The sequence below is a fragment of the Lucilia cuprina genome, chromosome 2 (genome assembly GCF_022045245.1).
Source record: "Lucilia cuprina isolate Lc7/37 chromosome 2, ASM2204524v1, whole genome shotgun sequence".
NCBI classification, from domain to species: Eukaryota; Metazoa; Arthropoda; class Insecta; order Diptera; family Calliphoridae; genus Lucilia; species Lucilia cuprina.
The window spans coordinates 16951013-16976751 of record NC_060950.1 but is presented as its reverse complement, the minus strand read 5'-3'; the positions used below and the strand labels follow the sequence as shown (position 1 = coordinate 16976751).

Below are 25739 nucleotides of genomic sequence, written 5' to 3'. Positions count from 1 at the left end.
AACTGAACTAGAACTGAACTAGAACTGAACTAGAACTGAACTAGAACTGAACTAGAACTGAACTAGAACTGAACTAGAAATGAACAAAAACTGAACTAGAACTGAACTGAACTAAAACTACAACTACAACTGAACTAGAACTGAACTAGAAGTATACTAATTTTCTAACTCTTATCCAAACTCACATGTACCTGCGACCCAGTTGTACATTTTTTCAATTAAACTCAAAATTATGATATTTTTTTGGTTTTTTAGTAACAAATCAAATTGTTTTAAATATAATTCTGTTATTTATTTTTAAAATTAATTTATACATATTACATTTTTAATTTTATACAAATTTTTAATTTTAAATTGATGTCTTGCTAAAAATAACCAAACACTTATTTGTCAAAATACACACAAATCAAAAAAAAAAAAAAAAACACTCACAAAAGAGAGCAAACAATGATCTTTTGTTAAATATATTTTGAATAAAAAAGCAAACTAATTTATCTTGTCTTTTACTCAGCAATGTGTTTTTCGCATTTGAAATGTTAATGTTTAATCACACGATTTATTCTAACGTATCACGAGTTTGTTAAACAAACGTCAACATCATCAGATACAATATTTTTTACTTTTTTTTAAGTCAAACACAATCAAACAAATAAACAATCAAATATCGCCATCTTTATCTAACGGAAATGCCAAAACAAACAAACAAACAAAGAGTTTTATAGTTCTCTTCTGAGGTGGATGACTATTTAATTCTCTTTGGTTTAAATCTCTTGAAATTGTATTTTCTAGAATATCAAAATGAATGTGCTGAGCAAATTATACCGCAATTTATTTTGTGTGTTTGTTTGTTTTTTCTGCCTACATTGTTGCACTGTTGTGTGGTATAAGGAAGCGGAAGCATTTCTATTTGACAACTTACAGTATGCCAGTTGTATTTTTTGTAAATGTTTGGCTGTTTATGTTTAGTTATTTTTAAGAATGTTAATTTATTTAGAAGCAAAAATTAATTCAAATAATTAGTTGTTTAATTGTAAAACATGTGTTAATTATGTAAAAAAAAACATTTATAAAATCGTGCAAATTTATAAAATCGTGCATTAGGTGGACTAGTTTGCTACTGTTTCTCTTGATATTGCCATAAACATGTTTATTTATTAACAATTTATTACAATTGTTTAAGGTTAATATGTTATTAATTTAACATTTTATAAACTTTGTATTTACATTTTATATTAATGTCATTTGTTAACATTACTTTTTTTCCTTTCAAACTTGTAATTCAATGTAACTTTTACTTGGAACTCTAGTCAGATATTTAGATGTGTTTTGGTTTAGAGACAACTTAACATGAGTTTTTGCGGAGAAGATAAAAAATTTCCGGTTTTTATATATATTTTTAGAAATAAACATATAATTTTACTCTCATCAATTCTAATTTAGTTTAGTTCTAGTTGATAGTTCAAGTTCAGTTCTAGTTCAGTTCTAGTTCATTTCTAGTTCATTTCTAGTTCAGTTCTAGTTCAGTTCTAGTTCAGTTCTAGTTCAGTTCTAGTTCAGTTCTAGTTCAGTTCTAGTTCAGTTCTAGTTCAGTTCTAGTTCAGTTCTAGTTCAGTTCTAGTTCAGTTCTAGATCTGGTCTAGTTCCAGTTTGAAAGCTTAGTAGCATATTTTTTATTCGACCAGACCGTATCTACTTTCTTACATATGAATTTTGTTATTTTTTTATTTACTAATTAAGTTCAATGATATTTAGCATTTTTTTGTTTTGTTTATTTTATTATTGATGTTTATTAAACAATAAATAAAATATTAAAAAAAGTAAACTGAATAAGCATTGAAGTAAATTAATGTTTTTGTTTTGCTTTTTTATATTGTTTTTAATTAACATAATAAATTAGTACAAGCCCAACAACATTATTTAAATTAACAAAAAAAATCATAATTCTTATTAATTTACACTTTAAATAACAAAAAAAGAAAACAAAATAAGGACTGGACTCCTTTGAAAAAATAAAAAAACAACAAGAAAAAACCTCAAAACCAAATATTTCAAACGAAACAAAACAAATAATAAAAATGCAAAAACAAAAACATCATAGAATTCTTTACAGTTTCTTCTCTTAGATTAAACAACAACGACGACAACTACAGCACAACAATTCAGCCTTATTTAGTAGTGGTAGCAACATCAACAACAATAATAATAACTACATCAAAACATCAACATCAAAAACTACGTCAACAACAACATCATCATCATCATTATGATTAACAGTTAGTAATGGCAACCTTTAACTGTAAAAAACAAAATATGTACTCGCATAATAAAATAAAACAACAACAGAAACATCAAAAAAAACAAACACTGTAAAACGCCATGTTCGTACGTCAATTGCAAAAAAGAAATATAAAAAAAGAATAAGCAGCACCAGCAATAAGATGAAACAACAGCACAGCTCAAACTCAAACTCACACTCACTTTCAAACACACATTCACGCACACCCCAGCAGCCTTCATTAACATACAATATTTGTTTTTTCAGTTCTGTTGTTGTTTATTTCAGTCTAGTTTTGTTTTTTGTGTGTTTTTTATATTCTTAAGAAAGTTGGTTACCCAACTCTCTTTCCCAATATGTATTTGCATTGCAAACCCAGTTCTACCTTCTTCTCCCCTCCTTATGAGGCTTCACCTTTCTTTTTATGTTTTGGAAAGAAATGAACAAAATAAGACAAAAACATACAGAAAATAAACTACAAGTAGTACATACAAATAACAAACAACAACAAATTCCCTGTAGTATCCCAAAAGTACCCCACCAACCAACCAAAAAATGGATAAAAACAATCTGTTGTGTTATTTTGCAAATTTAAACGCAATTGTCAACGGTTTTTTCAACTTATAGTTTTTTCTGCAGCTTTCCTTAAGTGACAGTGGGCTGAAATTTGTTTTTAATAAGTTAAAATTAAAACAAAAATGTGGCATCACTTCTTCCATTATATTGCACTATTAAATCGATATAACAATGAAATGTTTTCCATGTGATCCTGTTCCCGATATTGGTATATACAATTCTTGCACAACACACGTCTATAATTATGAATATGAAGTACAAACCAGGATAAAATAAAATATAGTCTAAAAAAAAGTAATGAAGAAATAATACTAGTTTATAGTCTAGTCTATAGTCTAGTCTATAGTCTAGTCTATAGTCTAGTCTATAGTCTAGTCTATAGTCTAGTCTATAGTCTAGTCTATAGTCTAGTCTATAGTCTAGACTATAGTCTAGTCTATAGCCTAGTCTATAGTCTAGTCTATAGTCTAGTCTATAGTCTAGTCTATAGTCTAGTCTCTAGTCTAGTCTATAGCGTAGTTTGAATTTTATTTTTCCAAAAATCTATTTAAAAACAAAAAATAAAAATACAACTAATAAGCATTCGCCTCCAATTAGTTCCTCTGTTCCACTAAGATCGTTCTAGAGTTTGTGTATCTGAATGAGTCTTAGGTATGGATATTGTATCTGTGTGAATGGCTGTGTATGATTGTGTATGCGGTATTATTGTTTTGTTTGATTCGTATTGCGTTGACGACGTAGTAGTATTTTTAATTTCGTGAATTTCTTTTGTTTTTAATGTTGTTGTTGTTTTTGTTTTATTATTCGCATTGTATTGAAATTCTTTACAGTTCTTGCGTATCAGTGCATAATAGACGGCGGTCTGTTGTTTGGTCGGGTGCGAATTCCATGCTTTTTGTTTTTGGTGTTGTACTTGCTGCTGCTGCTGCTGTTGTTGATTTTGACTCACCAACAGTATGAAAAGAACTACACTACTTGATAAAAATGTGAGTGTAAGGAGAGTGCATACAATAATACTCTTGTGTTGTTGTTGTTTATTTTGTTATTCGCGTTATTTTGTTTTTAACTTGACATAAACAGAAATACCAAAGTGAGTTTGTTGGTTTGCTTATTTGTTTGGCTGCTTGTGATGAGTAGAAAGTAGAGTGAGAAGTAATGAGTGTAGTGAGTAAGAAAAATTTTAAGTGTAGGCAAGACAAAAACAACATTAATAAAATTTACAATAATTACAATACGACAGGAGAAAAAAATGTGCATATTGTGAGTAATAGTCGCGAAAAAGAAAACAAGCGTAAACTCACGTACATAGGTACGTATAAGTGTGCACATTTTACATACGTTCATATATATGTATGTACACCCAGGCGTATTAAGCTTAACAGCAACAGCCACAACAACAACACAATAAAATGTGACTTGTTTACTTTTGTTTACTTGTCAAGCCAACTACAATAATGAGAAATACCTTAGGAATCTTATAAAGAAGAGAACGAAGCCACGAATTGAAACGAATCAAAGAGCGTATTAAAAACTAACTAACTATGTCGGTATGTTCATATATATGTATGTATGTTCAGACATGGAAAATTAAAATTATGATATAGCAATGACTTTATCTTTTTTTAATATTGGACTAAACTATTGACTAGACCAGCTAAGCGCAGACTAGACTATAGACAATACTAAATAATAGATTATAGACTAGACTATATAATACACCATAGATTAGAGTATATACTAAACTATAGAGTGTACACTAGACTATACTAAAAACTACACTATAGACTAGGCAAGACTATAGACAATAGACTAGACTATAGACTAGACTATAGACTAGACTATAGACTAGACTATAGACTAGAATATAGACTAGACTATAGACTAGACTGTAGACTGGACTATGGACTAGACTATAGACTAGACTATAAACTATACTATAGACTATACTATAGACTAGACTATAGGCTAGACTATAGACTAGACTATAGACTAGACTATAGACTAGACTATAGACTAGACTATAGACTAGACTATAGACTAGACTATAGACTAGACTATAGACTAGACTATAGACTAGACTATAGACTAGACTATTGACTAGACTATAGACTAGACTATAGACTAGACTATAGACTAGACTATAGACTAGACTATAGACTAGACTATAGACTAGACTATAGACTGTATGCAAGACAAAAATTTACACTGAAAATCGTACATACAGTACACTATTTTCCAACTCTGGTATATATTGCAAAACAGCAACAACATCATCGTTATCGTTCGTATATAGTTTATTTGTCATTTTATTCTAAGACGACGTCAACAACAACAAGAACATCGTAGAACTACTACTACTACGACGATGATGATGTTGATTTCTACAACTCGGCTGAGAGTAAAAATACTAGTGCGTGTGAGAGTAAGTTTTATTTATTTATATATTTTTTTTATTCATTTCAATTCAATAACAAAACAATGCGCAAAAAAACATGAAAAAAGAACAAAAAAACACAACACTGTATAATGACCTTCAGTCAGCGACGTTAGCTGTGCAGTTAAAAGCGATGAGGCCGTAACTGCTCGGTTGGCAGTAGTGTACGATAAATATTTGTCTCTGTTTTGATTATTTTCGTTTGTAGTGTAGACGCATAGTAGTAGCGGTTAGTGAGAGAAGAAGAGGAAGCATAATATATACGATAACAAAAAAAAGCATGGCGCAACTACTATAACGGTAATTTGTACCCTCGTTTATTGTGGTTGTTGTTATTATTGACGATCAAAGTAAAGAGACAAAAAAAATAATATAAGAAGACAACAGCAGCAACAACAATAACAACAACAGCAGATTTCTATGCAAATTAACGCATTTTCATATACAATAACAAAATTCATTTCAATTCAATTCTATTTTCGTCAAATAAAAACAAACGGTTTTACGTGAACATTTAAAAATAGATAAAATATATTTATTTTGCAATTTTATACATTAATTTATTTTTTATTTTTATTTTTGTTCTATTGAGATACGAAATCTTAAAACAAAAAAAAAAACATTTTTAAATAAAACCAAGGACTATGAACTGTGTTTCGAGATGTTTTAAAGAAAATTATAAATTTTAAACAAGCAACAGTTGGATTTTTTTCTATTATAAAACACTTGTTTTTTTCAATTTTTTTAAAAATATTGTAAATATTTACAAAATATGTTTAATTCTAACTATATTTTTGTTTAAAATGAAATATTCATTAAATATTTTTTAAAGTTTATTTTTTATTGTTTATTTATTTTAACTATTATTGTTTATTTTACCTTAAGAGTTTTGTTATTTTTCAAATTTACCGCCCCATAACTCCAGCTACAGCTACAGTGTCGTTAAAAATTTTTTTTATTATTTTTTTTAACAAGTGAAATTTGAAGTTAATTTAAAAATTCGCAAGTTTAAAAAGTTTTAGTTGAAAAATTTCAACAAAATCATGAATTACTGAAATATAAGTCAGGTAAGTGTCAAGATAAACATTTTTATTAAATTTAATAAATTTTGTTGAAAAAATGCTTTTAATGTAAAAATTAAAAAAATTTATATAAATTTCTTAAAAAATAGTCTGCAACAAACTCGCCAAAAACTTAAAATAACTCGTCGAATTTTTTTTATAAATAAAACATTTTTAACAATTTTTGCCAACTTACAGACAAGCATCTTGAAAATTCACAAAAATGTAAGAAAACTCGTCGAAAAATAAACACGTCGACATCTTTGATATAAATAAACACAAAAAATTGGGTTTTAAAACGAAAAACATTTTTAGCATAATTTTTTCTTAAATTTGAATAAATTCCTTGAAAAATAGTCTGCAACAAACTCGCCAAAAACTTAAAAAGACTCGTCGAATTTATTTTATATAAATAAAATATTTTTACACATTTTGCAAACTTACAGACAAACATCTAAAAATATTCACAAAAATGTAAGAAAACTCGTCGAAAAATAAACTCGTCGAAATCTTTTTTATAAATAAACATAAAAATCTTATCAAAAATTATTTTCTTAAAACGAAAAATATTTTTGGCATTTTTTTTTTAAATTTGTCGCAAAATTTTTGTATAAACAACTTGTCGAAAATTTATTTTTATAAAAAAATATTTCTTACAAAGACTCGTCGAATTTATTTTATATAAATAAAATATTTTTACACATTTTGCAAACTTACAGACAAACATCTAAAAATATTCACAAAAATGTAAGAAAACTCGTCGAAAAATAAACTCGTCGAAATCTTTTTTATAAATAAACATAAAAATCTTATCAAAAATTATTTTCTTAAAACGAAAAATATTTTTGGCATTTTTTTTTTAAATTTGTCGCAAAATTTTTGTATAAACAACTTGTCGAAAATTTATTTTTATAAAAAATATTTCTTACATTATAAAAAATCAAAACAGTTTAAAACATATTGCATACTTACCGACAGACATCTTGAAATAGAATAGAAAATTAAAAAAAAAACTCGTCAAAAAATTATTTTCCTAAAAAATAAAGAAAAAAGATGTTTTAATATTAAAAGACTTAAAAATTAAAAAAGGAAACGTCAAAAAATATTTTTTATATTATTTCTATAAATTAGACACAAATTTTTATAAAAGAACTCGCCAAAATTTTATTTAAAAAAATTTATACCAATTTGTAAAACAAAAGTCTGTTATAAACTTGCCAAAAACTTAAAAAAAAACTCGTCGAATTTTTTGTATAAATAAAATATTTTTACAAATTTTTTCAACTTACAGAGAATCATTTTAAGAAGGAGTCAAAAATGTAAAACAACTTGTCGAATTTTTTTATTAAATAAACATAAGAAAAAAACTTGTCAAAAATTATTTTCTCAAAAAGAAAACTTGACGCAAAATTTTTTATAAACAACTTGTCGACAATTTTATTTTTATAAAAAACATCTCTAACATTATAAAAGAATTGAAACATTTTGCATTCTTACCGACAGACATCTTGAAATAGAATAACAAAATTTAAAAATCTCGTCGAAAAATTATTTCCCTAAAAAAATAGGAAAAATGATGTTGAAATACTTAAAAATTAAAAAAAAAAATTAAAAATCTCGTCGAAAAATTATTTCCCCAAAAAAATATTTTTTTATTTCTATAAATTTGTCACCAAATTTTTATAAAAAACTCGTCGAAAAATTATTTTTACAAAAAAAAATAAAAATCTCGTCAAAAAATTATTTTTGGAAAAAAAATTGAAAAAATATTTTTTTAGAAAAAAATAATTCGTTGAAAAATTATTTTTAAAATATTTATTATTTGAATATAAAAAACTCGTCAAAAATTTATTGTTAAAAAAACTCCTCTAACATTATAAAAAAAAAACATTTAAAAAAAGTGTTAGTACACCTTGCAGTAGAATCAAAAATAAAAAACTCGTCGAAAAAATTATTTTCACAAAAATTTTAAAAATTTATGAAATATTTAAAAAGTATCAAAAATTCAAAAAAAAATTCGTAAAAATTTGTATTTTTTTAATTTTTCAATAAATTTTTCAAAAATTTTTATAAAAAACTTGTCGAAAATGTATTTTTTAAAAAAATAATTATCTCATATTATCAAAAAATAGATAGAAATAGAATCACAAATTAAAAAAAAAACTTGTCGAAATTTTTTTTAAGAAAAATATTTAAAAAAAAAAACGAAAGTTATTAAAAACAACTTGAAAATTTATTTTTCGAAATTGACTTGAATTTTGATCCTTAAATTTTTTTTAAAAGTAAACTGATAAAAAATACTTATTTTTTCAGAAACAATAACAAAGTTTTTTTATAAAGAAAAAACTGGTCGAAAATTTAATTTAAATATTTTGTCGAAAAATCTGTGTGTAAAAATATGGTCGACAAAATGTTTTTGTTTAAAACTTTAAAACTATGAAAGAAGTCCAGAAAAACATAAACTCGTCGAAAAATTTTGTTCTATTTATATTTAAGTTTAATAATATATTATTAGAAAAAAAAAACGTTTTTTTTAAATTATTGAACATTTCTCGAACATAAAAAACCTCGTCGAAAATTTCTCTATTTCAAAATTTATCATAAGTAGTTATTAACAATGCTAGGATTACTTTTATTTAAAAAAATGTACATGTTTTTTTTTTTTGAAAACTCGTCGAAAATTTTCCTATCACCTTTTTATCAAAAGCAATTGTCGATTTTTTTTTAAATCTCTGAAAGAAGATCGGCGAAATCTTTCTATAAAAAAATGATAAAAAACTGTTTAAAGTTTTCATTCTTATGAAATATATGTAAAGAAAATTATTCGAAAACTTATTTTTGACGAAATATACTTTCTATAAAAAAACTCGAAACTTCTCTATTGCATTTTGTCTAAATCTTATAAAAAAAAATATATATTTCTGAAATTCTAAAATAGTTCTTTAAAATTTCTACTAGATTTTTTAATTAAAACAAATTCTTAACTTTTAAATTCTTTAAACACTTCTTTATTAAAATGTTATCCTTTAAACTGCTTAGTTAAAAAACTCGTCGAAACTTATTTTTAAAAAAGTAAATGTAAAAGAACACATTTAGAAATTTTTACTAGAAATCAATTTTCTTTTTAAATTTGAAAATATTTAACTGAAATGCTCTGAAACAGTTTTACTTTAAATTTAATTCGATAACACTTCTATGCTTCACTTTTTGAGCACACTGTAGTTTAGGCAAAAATGTAGAAAAAAAACAACAAAAAAACTTAACAAACAAACTTAGTATTTCGCAACTTTGTTTCATCTGACAATAAACACTAACGAAAGAAAAAACCCTGCAGTAATTGGAACTAATTAAAAAGGTATGTTTAAAATCAATTATTTTAAACCAAACATTTATATTATTTATGTAATAATATAACTACGTATTTCTTTATATTGAATTCTATCTTTACTTAAATCTTTTACCATGAATTGTATCTATATCCAATGTCATGACATTATAAGCTGATATAGCGACTATTTATAAACTAACGTTAACAGAAAACTATTGTGAATTATAAATTATAAAATAATGCCTAAAATCGAGACTTGCAAATCTTTTGTGTCTTACTGAAGTCTTATTATAGGAAAATGAATATTGTAATTTTTACTTTTTAGTCTGCTACCAACTTAACAAGTTGTCTCTAAGTTCAGTAGTTAACTTTTCGCTTAAACAGTTTTGTATAAACTTCAAATTTACTCTTAAGCACTTACTTAAGATAAGCTAAATTGTTAACGGTGAGCCGAAAATATATTGAACCTATAAAAAGCCAAACTCTAACCCTTTTTATTTTCTACCCAAACGTCTAATTCCTTTATATTTCCTTTTTTTTGAGAGGAATTATAAAGCCTTTAAGCAAGATCCATCTATTAAAACGGAGTAGCGTGTTACATCCATTCGATATACAGTCCACTATAACAACCATCTATCCCCTATTAGATCCTAATAGCACCAGCTCCCCGAACGCACCAATATAATAGAGCAGTCTTGTTCATGGTCCACTCGAACCGTCGAGTATCAGAAGTAAATATCTCCCTGTTCATTGGAATCTGATTGTTCAATCGAACCGCTGAGAGTCCAAAAAACAAACAACCAGAGAGTCAAGAAGTCTACATAAATTTTTCCATTCTAACATAATTAAAACTTTGAAGTTCTAACATCGCTGGAAATAGCACTCCTACCATAACAGAATGAGGTAAAGTACATTTATATATTTTAATGTATTCAGTTTCTTTCGGGCGATCAAAGCGTACGTATGAAATCGAAGTAAGGAAATTTAAAAAAAAAAAAACTACCAACAAAGTATAAGGAAAAAAACTACGTAGAATCCATAAAGTCGAAAAAAAAACTCTTAAAAAAAAAATTCTAAAAATCGTGATAAAACTGTGTCAAATTTATGGAAAAATCTTAAAAAACAAAAAAATAATACAAAAAGCGAAAAAACGGTGGTTTGCTAAAAAAAAATTTTCTCGGTAAAACAAGAAAATTGAGAAAATAGCTTGAATTACAACAACCACGTCGGAATATTATCATTGTCAAATTTACGAAAAAAAAAAATCTAAAAATTAAAAAAATCTGTACACCAAAAATTAAAAAAAAAAGAATCATAAAAAACAGTTAGAAAAGTCCGTTATAGTGTCCGTTAATACTTTGTAAAAACATTTTTTTCAAGTTCATCAACTTTTGTAATTTTTTATTATCATTTCTTGGTTTCATTTGTCTTTCCTTAATTTCTGCATTTGTGAAAATCATACGAAGAGAAAAAAAAAGGAGCAAACAAAAAAGTGGTATACATAAAAAAATCGTGGTGAAATTCTTTATATATCTCTCTATTTCTCAGTCAGTGTTAAAATTAATAAGAAAAGATAACCAACGAAAAAGCTCATTGTTAAGTTTGTCAACAGAAAGTTCGATTTAAAAGAAATAAAGAAACCCAACTTTCAACTACAACCTTTCACTCTTAAAGCTCGCGGTCAAACGCGTACGAGAGAATCTTTAAGCTCAGTCCGTAACTTTGCGCTCGATCAAACATCGAACAAGTTGATCTGTTTGAACAAAAATGGAACATAAGGTTAAGGTAGTACATAAAATTTGTTACATAAATATATTATGCCAAATATTATTATTTTCTCATGTTAATTGGTGAACAAATCCTTCTTATGTTAAAATCGAATTTAAAGTAAATAATAGTTTGTGTTTTTCAAATTCAGTGAAAAGTTGCAGCGTTTAATAAAGTGTAAAGCGGTTTAAAACAAATGCATACAAGTTTATTGCAGTTGCTCTAAATTTATTTGTTTTTAAAATATTATACAAACAATTAATTCAAAATTCTCAAATTTCGGAATCATCAGAAATTAATTCGAACTAAAAATTTTAAGTGCATTTAGGAAAAAAAAACAAGCGAACAAACAAAAAGTTTAAATTTAATCCTAAAAAATTCATAAAGTTTTTAAAATTTATTTTTTAATTTTGTAAAAAATATACAAACATTTGAAAAACACAAAAAACAAAAAGAAAATAAACATGGTCATTGTATTGTCATATTCGCACAAATATTAAATTTAAATCTCATGTCAAAAGAAAGGAAAATCGATACAATTTCGACCATAAGTTCATTAAGTTTCGTATATGGTAACACAATCTACATTTCTTAACCTAATCAAACACATTTAAATGGCAAAAATTTACTAATTTTGAAAGAAAGATCCTAGTTGTGAAAAATAGTTCTTTGCATTTGCACTATATTACAAATGATGAAGATAACAGTCTGATCAAACATCATTCAGTACAATAATTAAAAAAAATTAGTATCGAAATTTAAAACATAACCCAAAGGATAAATCCCCCTTTTCTCAAATTTAATTTTTATTTAATTCGGTATATGTATTGTCGTAACGAAATTCTTAATTCCTGAATAAATTTCCATAAAATCTCGGTTTCTAGTCTAACATTTTCTACATTTGAAAATTCGAACATTTTCAAAGTACAACAGAAAATGTTAATGGTTTTATAACATTCCTAAAGTCTAAAATTTTCAACAGAAAATGCTAATGTTTTTATAACATTTTAAAATCCAACATTTTCTACATTGAAAATTCTAACATTTTCTACACTGAAAATTCTAACATTTTCTACACTGAAAATTCTAGCATTTTCTACAACAGAAAATGCTAATGTTTTTATAACATTTTTAAAATCCAAAATTTTCTACATTGAAAATTCTAACATTTTCTACACTGAAAATTCTAATATTTTCTACAAAAGAAAACTGTAATATTTTAATAGAATTTCTGAATACTCCAGTTTCCGAAAAAAAGGAGAAAAAGAACATTCTAAAGATAGGAACTACTAAGGTTCTAATAAAGGAAATTAAAACTGCAGTTTCTTTATTGCATTTTCTCAATAAATAAGTCCGCTATTAATTTCGTGATAAAATTATTGAATAATTTCGCACTGATACTCTTAGGGAATCAGAATACCCAAATCAAATTAAAATTTGAACAGGAGAATAGGAAATATTTAAGATTAAAATTTTAACTCAAAACTCATATCTAAAATACATATATACTTCCCTTCTAAAATCTCGTAAGTTGAAACCATGTCCAATCCAAATTTAGACACTGTAGACCACACCCAATCTTTAATCCAAGATAAATTTATGTTTGACAGTGATCACCTTCTGTCATTTTGCTCCAACTTCAGTAATAGTGAAATTCAAGATCAAACAGATTCTATGCTTGAAACAAAACTAGAAGACTTGGAAAATAGATGGACAAAATTGGAAATCTCGTATGAGAGACTCATGCTCGCACCAATATCCACTGCAAGCAAAGATTTAAAAGATAGTGCTAAAGTCAATTTTAATGCATGCTCTGAAACTTTTCACACATGTCGATCTAATATAATGGACATGCTAAAGATCAATAGAATAACTCCCACTTCTCATAACATTACGTCTCGAATGAGCTTACCACTTCAAGCTTACCCACCTCAAAACTCAAGTGTAAATATCAAACTTCCGCCTTGCGACACTGAAGTTTTTGCAGGAAGTTATGAAAATTGGCCATCGTTTCGTGACATGTTCACAGCGATCTATATAAACGGCACAAATTGTCCACCTGTGGTTAAATTGTTTCATTTGCGAAATAAAACCAGAAATGAGGCAGGCGCAATTGTAAAACGCTACCCACTTTGCGATGACAGCTTTGATCTCGCTTGGAATGCACTCAAAGCTCGTTATGAAAACAAAAGAGTTTTAGTAGATCATCAACTCCAAATCCTTTTTAACATCCCCATAGCCACCTCTGAAGATAGTAAGACACTTCAGAAAATCCATTCAACTGTCGCTGACGTTCTTCAAACCCTTCATACTCTAAATGTAAACACAGAAAATTGTGATTTTTTCATAGTTCATCTAGTTTGCTCCAAACTTCCTAATGAGACTCTCGCTCTATGGGAACAATCGCTTAAGTCCCATCGTGAATTATTAAAATGGTCGCAATTAGAGGAATTCCTAATCGACAGATACGAAGCAGTCGAAAGAATTTCTAATATGAAAATTACTAAAGAGCGTCTAAGTTTACCAGATTTTTCTCAATCTACAATCCAATCTTACTCTTCACAAGAGAAACTTAACACTTCATGTAAACTTTGTAACGAAGTCCATAATCTAAGAACATGTAAAAAATTCAAAAGATTCACTATACAGCAAAGAATAGATTTCGTTTCAGCCAACAAAATTTGCACAAATTGTCTTTCTCCAAATCACTTAAAAGCAAAATGTCCTAGCAAGAATACGTGCTTCATATGTAAATCAAATCATCACACCTCTCTTCATCTAGCAAAACCCAACAATTCTGAGATTCAGCCTATTTCCTCTAATCCTCCAAGATATGTATCTGATAGTCGTAACCAAGGCACCTCAACAAATGTCAAACAGATAGCTATTTCGCAAAACGATTCCCCTTCCACATCGGAACAAGCACAGAATTCAAGAACTCAAGTTCAAGCTAATATTTCAGTTAATAGTGAGTTCATATTGCTCAGAACAGCACTAGTTCATATTCTACATATGGGAGAGCTTTTCAAAGTGAGAGCCCTGATTGATTCAGGATCTCAAAGAACATTTTTATCAGAAAAAGTCAGAAATAGACTTCTGCTCCCAACCCGAAAATCCCATGTTGATGTAATTGGTATTGGAGGTCAAGTGCAAACTGCGACTAAAGAATGCGATCTTGTTCTTTTTGCCCAAAAATCAAACATTAAAGTCTCAATCAGTGCTATCATATTACCAAAAGTCACAAACCACATTCCCTCAGTGTCATTTGAATTTCCCAAGTTTAAAACGGAAAATCTCGATTTAGCTGACCCAACATTCAATCAATCTTCTCAGATTGACCTCATTCTCGGGAATGATTCAGAGCGTTTCATAAATATTGATGGAATCAAGAAAAATATATGTGGTCACGTATCTGCTTATAACACAATATTTGGATGGGTTCTCAGTGGACCAATTAAAGGACGGCCAATTCAGTCTTTCACAACGTCTATAGTTCCCTCTGAAACCTCTATTCTAAATAATCTCCTGCGAAAGTTCTGGGAACAGGAGGAATTGCTATCCCCTAAACTTATATCCGAAGAGGACCAGTATTGCGAAACATTTTACAAGAACACGACAACGCGGCAACAGGACGGTAGATATGTCGTTCGTTTACCTTTCAAAAAAGAATTCCCATGTTCTTTATTTCTCAGCACGTCTCGAATACTAGCTCTTGGTCAATATTCCCGTATGAAAATATCGTTATCGAAAGACCCTGAACTCCAAACCCAATACAACGCTGTTTTGAACGAATATTTATCTCTTCAACACATGGAAAAAACCACATTTCGTGAAGTGTGTATCGATGACAAATATTTTTCCTTCTACTTGCCACACCATGCAGTAGTTCGTCCTGAGCACAAAACAACCAAGGTTTGAGTAGTTTTTAATGCGTCACGAAAAACAAAATCAGGATATTCTGTGAATGACGTTCTTTATACTGGTCCAACCCTGCAGCAAGACCTCATGAATGTAATTCTTAATTGGCGTACATATCGTTACGTTTTCAGTGGCGACATTCAAAAAATGTATCGCCAGATATTGGTACACCCAGAAGATAGATCTTTCCAAAGAATTCTGTTTCAAGAAGAGCACTCTGCCCCTTTTAAAGACTATCAGCTCAAAACTGTTACATTTGGAGTAAATTGCGCTCCATTTTTAGCAATCCGTACACTACTTCAATTAGCTACAGATTCAGAAGCAAAGTTTCCCAGAGCGGCTTCCATTTTACGAAATGAGACGTATGTTGATGACATATTGTCGGGAGGTCACACAATTGAAGAAGCATTAAACGCTCAAACTGAATTAATTCTCACTCTACAATCAGCGGGATTTCCATTAAAGAAAATTACCGCTAATACTTCCGAATTGCTCACTAATATTGCTTCTGAAGATCTCTATGATTCAGAATTCCTTCGCTTTCAAGAAACAAGCACAACAAAAACATTAGGAATCAAGTGGAATGCCCTCACTGATTCATTCTCCTACTCATTTTTTCCAATTCCCCAATCATCCAACGTTACAAAACGCGCTATACTCTCTGCAGTAGCCAAATTGTTCGACCCTGCTGGGTGGATAAACCCGATAGTTATCAGAGCCAAAATGCTTATGCAGCAACTGTGGCTAGAAGGTCTAGATTGGGACCAAAACGTCAGTTCCGAATCGCTCGAATTATGGAACAATCTTATCTCCGATCTGCCCTATATTGAAAACATTGTTATCCCACGGTGGATACAATTCGCACCCCTTGACATCATACATATACATGGGTTCTCAGATGCCTCAAAACAAGCATATTGTGCCGCTGTTTATATAAGATGTCAAACTAAAAGTAATGTCTCATACTCTAATTTATTAGTAGCGAAAAGTAAAGTAGCTCCTCTACAAACTGTTTGTTTACCTCGGCTTGAACTTAACGGAGCTCTTTTGTTAGCCAAATTAGTCAATCATGTGCTAAAATTTCTCAACTTAAATGAATCCGAACTCATATTGTGGACTGACTCAACTATAGTGTTAAGTTGGCTATCTAAACCCCAACGACATGGGAAACATATGTTGCCAACCGTATATCTCAGATCCACCAATTAGTACCAAAAGCTATATGGCGTCATGTTCCCACTCATGACAACCCTGCCGATTTGGGTACACGTGGTTGTAGGCCGCAAGATTTAGTAATTAACCCGTTATGGTGGCATGGACCTTCTTGGCTGGTTAACCCTCAGTCTTCATGGCCATCTAGAGTAGATATCCCAACGTCACAGCACTCGTTAGCTACATCCATTATCCCAGTTCAAATTATTGATATATTGGAAAATTTTTCTTCTTATCACCGAGCTTTACGAGTTTTATGCTACGCTTTTCGATTCATTAATAAATGTCTATCTATAAATAGACCACATCAAAATCTCGATTCTCTCAATCTAACCCACTCCGAAGTTACAGCGGTTAAAAATAAACTCATTATCCTAGCTCAAAAATCTTTTTATGAATCGGAATATACATTATTATCTAATTCACAACCAATCCACGAAAAAAGTTCTCTCAAAACTTTAAATCCATTTCTCGACTCAAATAAAATTCTCCGAGTAAATGGTCGTTTATCGCAATCATCATTACCTTATAACGAACGCTTTCCTGTAATATTACCAGGCAACTCCCGACTCTGCCAATTATATTTAAACCATTTACATACGACATTAGCGCACGCAGAATGCAACCACATGTGCAGAATGGTTCAGACAGAATTCTATATTTCCCGTCTCAAACTGAGAATAAAGAAAATTATTCGTCACTGTAAGATTTGCATAATATTCAGACAAAAAAATTGTAAACAAATAATGGCTCCACTACCCCCTGATAGATGCAATCTCTCAGTACCATTCCAAACTACCGGGATTGATTTCGCTGGGCCTTTCGATCTCAAAACATCGAAATTACGAAATGCTTCCTGCATAAAAGGATATGTCTCCGTCTTTGTTTGCTTTAGCACAAAAGCCATACACCTCGAGGCGTGCTCAGACTTGTCAACTCCAGCTTTTCGCGCGGCATTCGCTCGCTTTATTGGGAGGCGGGGGCTCCCTCGCAGGATAGTGTCCGATAACGGTCGCAATTTTCTCGGTGCTAGTAGGGAACTAAGCAGAGAATTTGCATCGTTTATAAACTCAGCAGCTGAGGATATTTCTCAAAAATATATTACTCAAGGCTTCGAATGGAGTTTTATCCCACCACATGCGCCTCATATGGGGGGCCTTTGGGAGGCCGCAGTAAAAAGTTTCAAATTTCACTTCAAACGCACAGCAGGAGCCCACAAATTTAATTTCGAAGAATTTTCCACCCTTCTCGCACGTATAGAAGGAATACTTAACTCTCGTCCAATCTCAGCAATGTCAGAAGATCCATCAGATCTGACAGCCCTGACTCCAGGACATTTTCTAACTGGAAAACCCATAATGGCGTTCCCAGAACCTATGACCGAACAAATAGCCCTAGTTAAAAGATGGGAACAACTAAAAGCTCTTCACCATCAATTTTTCCTAAGATGGAAGGAAGACTACTTGAAGGCTCTACACAAAAGGTACAAATGGAAGAATCCTTCATCTAATCTCAAACCCGGCGACCTAGTTGTAGTCATCGACGATTTACTCCCTCCATCCGAATGGAGATTAGGGCGTATATTAAATACTTACAAAGGTTCTGATGACAACGTTAGAGTAGCTGATGTAAAAATCGTCAATGGAGTTATAACTCGTCCCATTGTAAAGCTATGTTATTTGCCATTTCTCAAAGAAAATGATGCCCTTACAAACTAATTCCTACTTATCATTTATCGTTTGTCACCAATTAACAACTTCATTTGCTCACTCTCATGATTATCATCAACTAATCATACACTTTTTTCCTTTTGTTTTTCTCTTTCTCTCTCATTTTATTGTCTTTAGGTCAAATCCATCCAGGCGGAACCCCGAAATTCACCAATGCAAGGTGTGCAGACAGTTCCACGCTCTCAGGTTTTGTCGCCGATTCTTAAAAATGAGTATCACGGAGAGGAATAGAGTGGTACACCGATACCGGTACTGTAAAAATTGTCTTGCTAGAAGCCATCAACTCAGATCATGCACATCTTTAGCTACTTGTCGCAAATGTGACCATCTCCACCACACGCTTCTTCATCCTTTTGGTGGTAGACAAAATGACCTGCGTGTCCGAATCAGCCATGAGTATAGAAAAAGTGAACGTAAAACCAACAGACAAACCATAACCAACAACATTCAGCCAGCCGGAGTTTCAAATTCATCGTTGACTCCAAATCATCAAATAATTTCTGAGGCCATCCGATCCCTGGCGCAAGTTCTTTGCGTACAACCCGGCACCAAGAGTGCACAACTCCGAGATGGCCGGCATGTTTAAAATCAATTATTTTAAACCAAACATTTATATTATTTATGTAATAATATAACTACGTATTTCTTTATATTGAATTCTATCTTTACTTAAATCTTTTACCATGAATTGTATCTATATCCAATGTCATGACATTATAAGCTGATATAGCGACTATTTATAAACTAACGTTAACAGAAAACTATTGTGAATTATAAATTATAAAATAATGCCTAAAATCGAGACTTGCAAATCTTTTGTGTCTTACTGAAGTCTTATTATAGGAAAATGAATATTGTAATTTTTACTTTTTAGTCTGCTACCAACTTAACAAGTTGTCTCTAAGTTCAGTAGTTAACTTTTCGCTTAAACAGTTTTGTATAAACTTCAAATTTACTCTTAAGCACTTACTTAAGATAAGCTAAATTGTTAACGGTGAGCCGAAAATATATTGAACCTATAAAAAGCCAAACTCTAACCCTTTTTATTTTCTACCCAAACGTCTAATTCCTTTATATTTCCTTTTTTGAGAGGAATTATAAAGCCTTTAAGCAAGATCCATCTATTAAAACGGAGTAACGTGTTACATCCATTCGATATACAGTCCACTATAACAACCATCTATCCCCTATTAGATCCTAATAGCACCAGCTCCCCGAACGCACCAATATAATAGAGCAGTCTTGTTCAGGTATGCTTTAAAAATTTTATATTTTAAAGAAGAAAATTTTCTATAGAAAAATTTTAAGAGCAAACTTTACTAAAGAAAACATTTTCATGAAGAAACTATTTTATAGGAAAGAATATAACGCAGAAAAAGGTTCCAAGAAAACACTTTTTCTATAGATGAACTTTTAAAAGATACTTTTATATAGAAACAAGTAAGAGTTCTATATTCGGCTGTGCCGAATCTTATATACCCTTCACCATGATGTGTTTAAAGCCTTTTGTACCTTTTGAAGAACGAAAAAGTACCAAAAAGTCCCCATCTATGGGTCCTCAGTTAATCCGGGTCATACAAACTTAATTACATGTTCCTAGGTTCAATATTGTAGAAATTGTAAAAAGTACCTTTTGAAGAACGAAAAAGTACCAAGAAATCCCCTTTTACTGGTTCTCACTTAATCCGGGATATACGAACTTAATAACATGTTTCTAGGTTCAATATTATAGAAATTTCAAAAAGTACCTTTTGAAGAACGAAAAAGTACCAAAAAGTACCCTTTCATGGGTCCTCACTTAATCCTGGCCATACATACTTAATTACATGTTTCTAGGTTTAATATCGTAGAAATTGCAAAAAGTACCTTTTGGATCCTTACTTAATCCGGGCCATACATACATAATTACATGTTTCTAGGTTTAATATCGTAGAAATTGCAAAAAGTACCTTTTGAAAAACGAAAAAGTACCAAAAAGTCCCCTTGTATGGGTCCTCACATAATCCGGGCCATACATACTTAATTACATGTTTCTAGGTTCAATATTGTAGAAATTGCAAAAAGTACCTTTTGAAGAACGAAAAAGTACCAAAAAGTCCCCTTTTATGGGTCCTCACTTAATCCGGGCCATACATACTTAATTACATGTTTCTAGGTTCAATATTGTAGAAATTGCAAAAAGTACCTTTTGAAAAACGAAAAAGTACCAAAAAGTCCCCTTGTATGGGTCCTCACTTAATCCGGGCCATACATACTTAATTACATGTTTCTAGGTTCAATATTGTAGAAATTGCAAAAGGTACCTTTTGAAAAACGAAAAAGTACCAAAAAGTCCCCTTGTATGGGTCCTCACTTAATCCGGGCCATACATACTTAATTACATGTTTCTAGGTTCAATATTGTAGAAATTGCAAAAAGTACCTTTTGAACAACGAAAAAGTCCCCTTTTATGGGTCCTCACTTAATCCGGGCCATACATACTGAACACTTTTTTATAAAAGACTCAACAGAAGATACTTTCCTAAAGGTTTTAAAAGGAAAATTTTCTATAGAAGAAACTCACGAATAAATTTTTTTAAAAGAAAATAATATCATGAAGACACTAATCTATAAAAGAATGTGACGAAAACACTTTTCTATAGAAAAGTCTCTAGAAAATACGTTTCTATAGAAACAAGTCCCAAGAAGACTCTTTTCCATAGAAGAATCTTCAAAAGTTACTTTTCTATAGATAATTTTCTATAAAAGAAACTCTAGAACGAACTTCTCTAAAAAAAAGAATATAATGAAGGCGATATTCTATAAAAGAATATGACAAAGAAACTTTTTTAAAAAAGAGTCTCTAGAAGATACGTTTCTATAGAAACAAGCCCCAAGAAGACTCTTTACCATAGAAGAATCTCCAAAACAAGAACAAGTCTCAAGAATATTCCACAGAATAGTCTGTAGGAAATACTTACTTAGAGAAGCCTCGAGAATACATTGTTCTATAGAAAAGAATATCCGAATAACGCTTTTCTATAGGGTACTGTTTTATGGAAAGACTTTTTATTGGAAGAGTATCTTTAATATATTTTTCTATAGAAAATAGGGAATATTTTTTAAGAAGAGTTTGAAGAAGTCATTTTGTATAAAAAAGTCTCTTTAGATACTTTTTATAGAAAAGAGACTCAATAAGATTCTTTACTATAGAAAAGTCTCTAGAGATACTTTTATAGAAAACAATATTAAGAGAATACTTCTCCAGAAGATACTTTTTTGTAAAAGAGACTTCAGAAGCTACTTTTTAATAGAAAAGTTTCCGAAAGACAATTCTCTAAACAAAAGAGTCACTGGAAGACAGTTTTCTATAGAAAAGTCTTCAGAACACACCTTTTTATAGAACAATGTTTGAAAAAGAAAACTTTTCTATAAAAAAGTCTAAAGATGAAACTTTTCTATAGAAACAAGTCGCAAGAAGAAACTTTTCCATAAGAAATAATCTCAAATAGAAAATTTCCTATGGAAAAAAGGAAAAAGAGTTTTCAGGAGCTTCTTTAAAAAAATAATTTTTGAAAGACAAAGACAAAAAATGTCTCCAGAAGACATTTTCCTATAGAATACACATTTCTATGGAACAATGTCTGAAAAGGCACTTTTCTATAAAAAAAAAATCTGAAGAAAAAACTTTTCTATAGTAAATATTCTCAAATATACATGTCTATGGAAAAAAACAGTTTTCAGAAGCTACTTTTTAAAAGAAAAGTTTTTGAAAGACTATTCTTTAGAGAAAACTCTTCGGAAGACTTTTTTCTATTGAAAAGCCTTCAGAATACACTTTTCTATAGAACAATGTCTAAAAAAAGACACTTTTTCTATAAAAATGTGTAAAATAAATATTTTTCTTTAAAAAAAGACTCAAGATGAAACTTTTCTATAGAAAAAAGTCGCAAGAAGAAACTTTTCTATAGTAAATAATCTCAAGTAGATATTTCCTAAGGCAAAAAAGGTAAAAGACTCCATTAGGTTCTTAATAGTTAACTCCAAAACAACCGGCTAACTGATCTTTACATTTGTATGGGTAAATGTGTTTGTAAAGCTTTGCTGTCTGTTTGTGTTGTTGTTGTTGTTGCTGCTTGCTTTTATTTTAGTTGCTTTTAGTATTTGTCAAGCGCGCGCATTTTGTTTGTTTAGCCATTACAATCGTTTTGATGTTTTGTTGTTTTTGTTGCTGCTGCTAGCTTGTTGTTGTTATTATTGTAGTTGGTATTTACACAGTGTTGTTTTGTTTATTTTTATATATATTTTTTGTGTTGTGTTTTATTTTGTATTTATTTGCCCTCAAACATTTTCAATTTCACCGCTTAAACCCCTTTTCGTTTCTTATTTTGCACACACACATTGTAGCATTGAAAATAAAAATCTCCTGCTCTACCCGCTTCACCACAATGAAAACGTTTATGATTTCACCTGTAAACGTAGAATGTTTTTCTCAAGTCTTGTTTTATGTGTGTGTTTGTGTGTGTGTGTTAATAAATACATATGTATGTATTTTGCTTTGTTGTTGTCATTTTATGTATGTACTTTCTCATTTGTTGTTGTTGTTGTTGATTGTGGCAAACAAACATAAATACCTCTACATATTATTTTTCATTTCCGCTTTTATTTTTGTTTGTTATTTGTGTATGTGTGTGAGTATTTGTATGTGCTTAACAAAAAAATAATAAATAAAATAGAAATAACAACAACAAACTAAGAATGAAAATTTGTTTCCTGATCTAGTGCTATAAGTATTCTTATAAGTAATCGTTTATTTTTCAATTCTTTAATCGAAAAAATTTTTAAATTGAAAGAATTGAAAAAAACAGCTGGTTTTAGGAAGAAGCTAGTAAACAGTTATGTTAAGCTTTAGATGATTAACAGTGAGAATGCTTAAGTGTCTTTTTGAGATTTTTTCTACAGAAAAATGTCTTCTGAAAGTTTATCTAGACAAAATATGTTTTGTAAACTTGTTTCCATAGAAAATTTCATCTAGAGACCGTTTTTATAGAAATGTGTCTTTGTAAGACTTTTTTCTATAGAAAAGCATATTCTAGAGACATTTTTTCTATAGAAAGGTTTTCCATTGAGATCCTATTCTGAAAAAATGCCCTTTTCAAACTATTTTCAATAGAAAACTGACTTCTGAAGACTTAATGCTATTAAAAATACCTTCTGTTCTATTGAAAATTTCTTCAAAAAGCTCATTTCTATAAAAATTTATCTTTTAAAACACTTTTCTATAGGTTCTATAGGTTCTTTAAAAGCATTAATAAAAGCTTCAGAAAAATTCACTTCTTTATAGAAAATAGTGTGTAAATATACAAAAACCTGTGGCTGAACATTTTTCTATTAAAACGATTCTTCAGAAGTGTTTCTAGAAAATAATACAAAGACTTCTTTATAGAAAAAAGTTCCAAAATACTTTTTTCTATAGAAATACCCCCTTATTCATAAACAGCACTTTATTTTATAAAAGGTTTAAAAACAAAATTTCCATACGAAATTTGATTTATAAATCGATTATAAAATAAAAATTTGTTATGAATATGGGGGATAGTCTTTCTTTTCTTTGGAAAAGGATTTAAAAGAATCATTTTTTTCTATAGAAGATAATTTTAAGAAAACGACTTTCTATAGAAAAAATGTCTCAAAGAGAACTTTGAGCATCTTTTTAATAGAAAATTCTATAAGATCCTTTTCTACAGACAAGACAGGATTCCACTTAAGGATATTGTGTGTTTTTCTAAAGATATTATCTTCTCTAAAATACTTTCTATAGAGAAATTTCTTCATGAAACTCTTTTCTTTAGAAAGGTGTCTTATAGGTCCTCTTCCTTAACACTTTTTTCGATTGAAATTCCCTTCATAAAACTCTTTCTATAATTTATTTTTTGGAAACGCGTTCTTACAGAAAGTAGCTTCAGAAAACTTTCCTATGGAATAAATTTTTTCGAAAATCTTTTATATAGAAAAGTCTTTTGAGATTTCTTTGTATAGAATGGATAAGAAGTAATTCTATTAATTTCTGTGGAAAATGGTACAAAAAAAAATTAAATTTATCTATAGAAGATGATTTTAAGTACACGCCTTTCTATAGAAAAGTTTTAGAACGAAATATTCTTATAAAAATTTTCTCAAAGAGAACATTGAGCATATTTTTTATTGAACAGTTAACAGTCCTCTTGAGAGTATTGTGTGTTTTCTATAGAAAATATTTATATCTTTTCTAAAGAAATTATTTTTTCTTAAATATTTTCTATAGAGAAATTTCTTCATTAAACTCTTTTCTTAAGAAAGGTGTCTTCTAGGTCCTCTCACTAAAACTCGTTTTATAGAAAACTTCATTTTGAGTTTTATTAATTTTTCTATATTAGATAAACTCACTTCTTGAGTTTATTTTCTTTTGAAAAATATCTTATTGAAACTCTTTTCTATATAAATTATATTTTTAAAAGTATTTTCTTTAGAAAAGTGTCTTCTTGAAACCCTTTTCTATAGAATATTGACTTATTTAAACTATTTCGATAGAAACTGATCTTTTGTATATAAGAAAAAGGTGCCTTTCAAGATAACTTTCTATTTAATCGTGTGAAAAATCTATACTTCGGTTGTATAGTTGAAACGAAAAGTCGGCTTTTCGACTTTTTGCATTTTATGAAAAGTCGATTTTTCGACTTTTTACATTTTATGAAAAGTCTATTTTTCGACTATTTTCATTTAATTAAAAGTCGACTTTTAGACTTTTCGACTTTAAGTATTTTATAAATAGTAGACTTTTCGATTTTTTTTCGACTTTTCCGAGTATTTCCGACTTTTCGACTTCTTTTAACTTTTTTTGACTTTTTTCGACTACTTTTTGACTTTTTTTCAAGTTTTTCCGACTATTTTAGAGTTTTTGACTTTTTTCCAATTTTCGACTTTTTAAGATGGTAGGACTTTAATCGACTTCTTGACTTTTTTCGAATTTAATCGACTTTTTTCGATTTTTTGATTTTCCGATTTTTTTACTTTTATTTACAATGTCGATTTTTCGACTTTTTCACAGACAATAGTCGAGTTATTGACTTTTTTGGAACAAAGAAGTCGACTTTGACTTTTTTCGATTTTTCGAAAGCATATTTATAGAACCCTAATCTATACAGCTTGAGGCTGACTAATGAATTAGAAAGTATGTATTTATATAAAACATTAGTAATTAGAACAATAAGTAGTAGTCATTGAAAAGTATGTTAATAGGTAAGTGCTTATAATTCCAAGTCTTTGAAAGTTTTTGCTGGGGTTATCTTCTTCTGTCTTTTTGTACTTATAAAAATCTATCTTTTAGTAAGAAAATACTTTTCTAAAAGCTCATTGTATTTCTGAGATAAATTTCTACAAAAATCTCTTTTTAATACTATTTTCTATAGAAAAATTATGT

The 25739-nt window shown here is 29.3% G+C and overlaps 3 protein-coding genes across 8 annotated transcripts in view; all 3 read left to right on the top strand.

The window, feature by feature from the left end:
- The first annotated feature begins 3515 nt into the window (after positions 1-3515).
- Positions 3516-25739, top strand: part of LOC111682254 — an 81828-nt gene continuing 59604 nt past the window's right edge. The window contains exons 1-4 of one of the 6 annotated variants that reach the window (XM_046945144.1): positions 3516-3837; positions 5168-5585; positions 6261-6352; positions 10322-18958. In XM_046945144.1, the coding sequence (XP_046801100.1) occupies positions 12981-15359 (2379 nt within the window). In that variant the 5' untranslated portion in view covers positions 3516-3837; positions 5168-5585; positions 6261-6352; positions 10322-12980 and the 3' untranslated portion in view covers positions 15360-18958. Of the gene's footprint in view, positions 3838-5167; positions 5586-6070; positions 6353-9469; positions 10120-10321; positions 18959-25739 lie in introns of those variants that run through there. The other 5 variants (XM_046945146.1, XM_046945142.1, XM_046945145.1 and 2 more) reach the window with 5 other exon arrangements.
- Positions 15447-18958, top strand: LOC124418530. The gene has a single exon (XM_046945151.1). The coding sequence runs from the start codon at positions 15447-15449 to the stop codon at positions 16566-16568; it is 1122 nt and encodes a 373-aa protein (XP_046801107.1). The 3' UTR covers positions 16569-18958.
- LOC124418529 lies at positions 17201-19332 on the top strand. The gene has a single exon (XM_046945150.1). The coding sequence runs from the start codon at positions 17201-17203 to the stop codon at positions 18287-18289; it is 1089 nt and encodes a 362-aa protein (XP_046801106.1). The 3' UTR covers positions 18290-19332.

Coding starts and splice junctions, on each gene's coding strand:
- LOC124418530 (XM_046945151.1), top strand. CDS start 15,447: ATGAATGTAATTCTTAATTGGCGTACATATCGTTACGTTTTCAGTGGC.
- LOC124418529 (XM_046945150.1), top strand. CDS start 17,201: ATGTGCAGAATGGTTCAGACAGAATTCTATATTTCCCGTCTCAAACTG.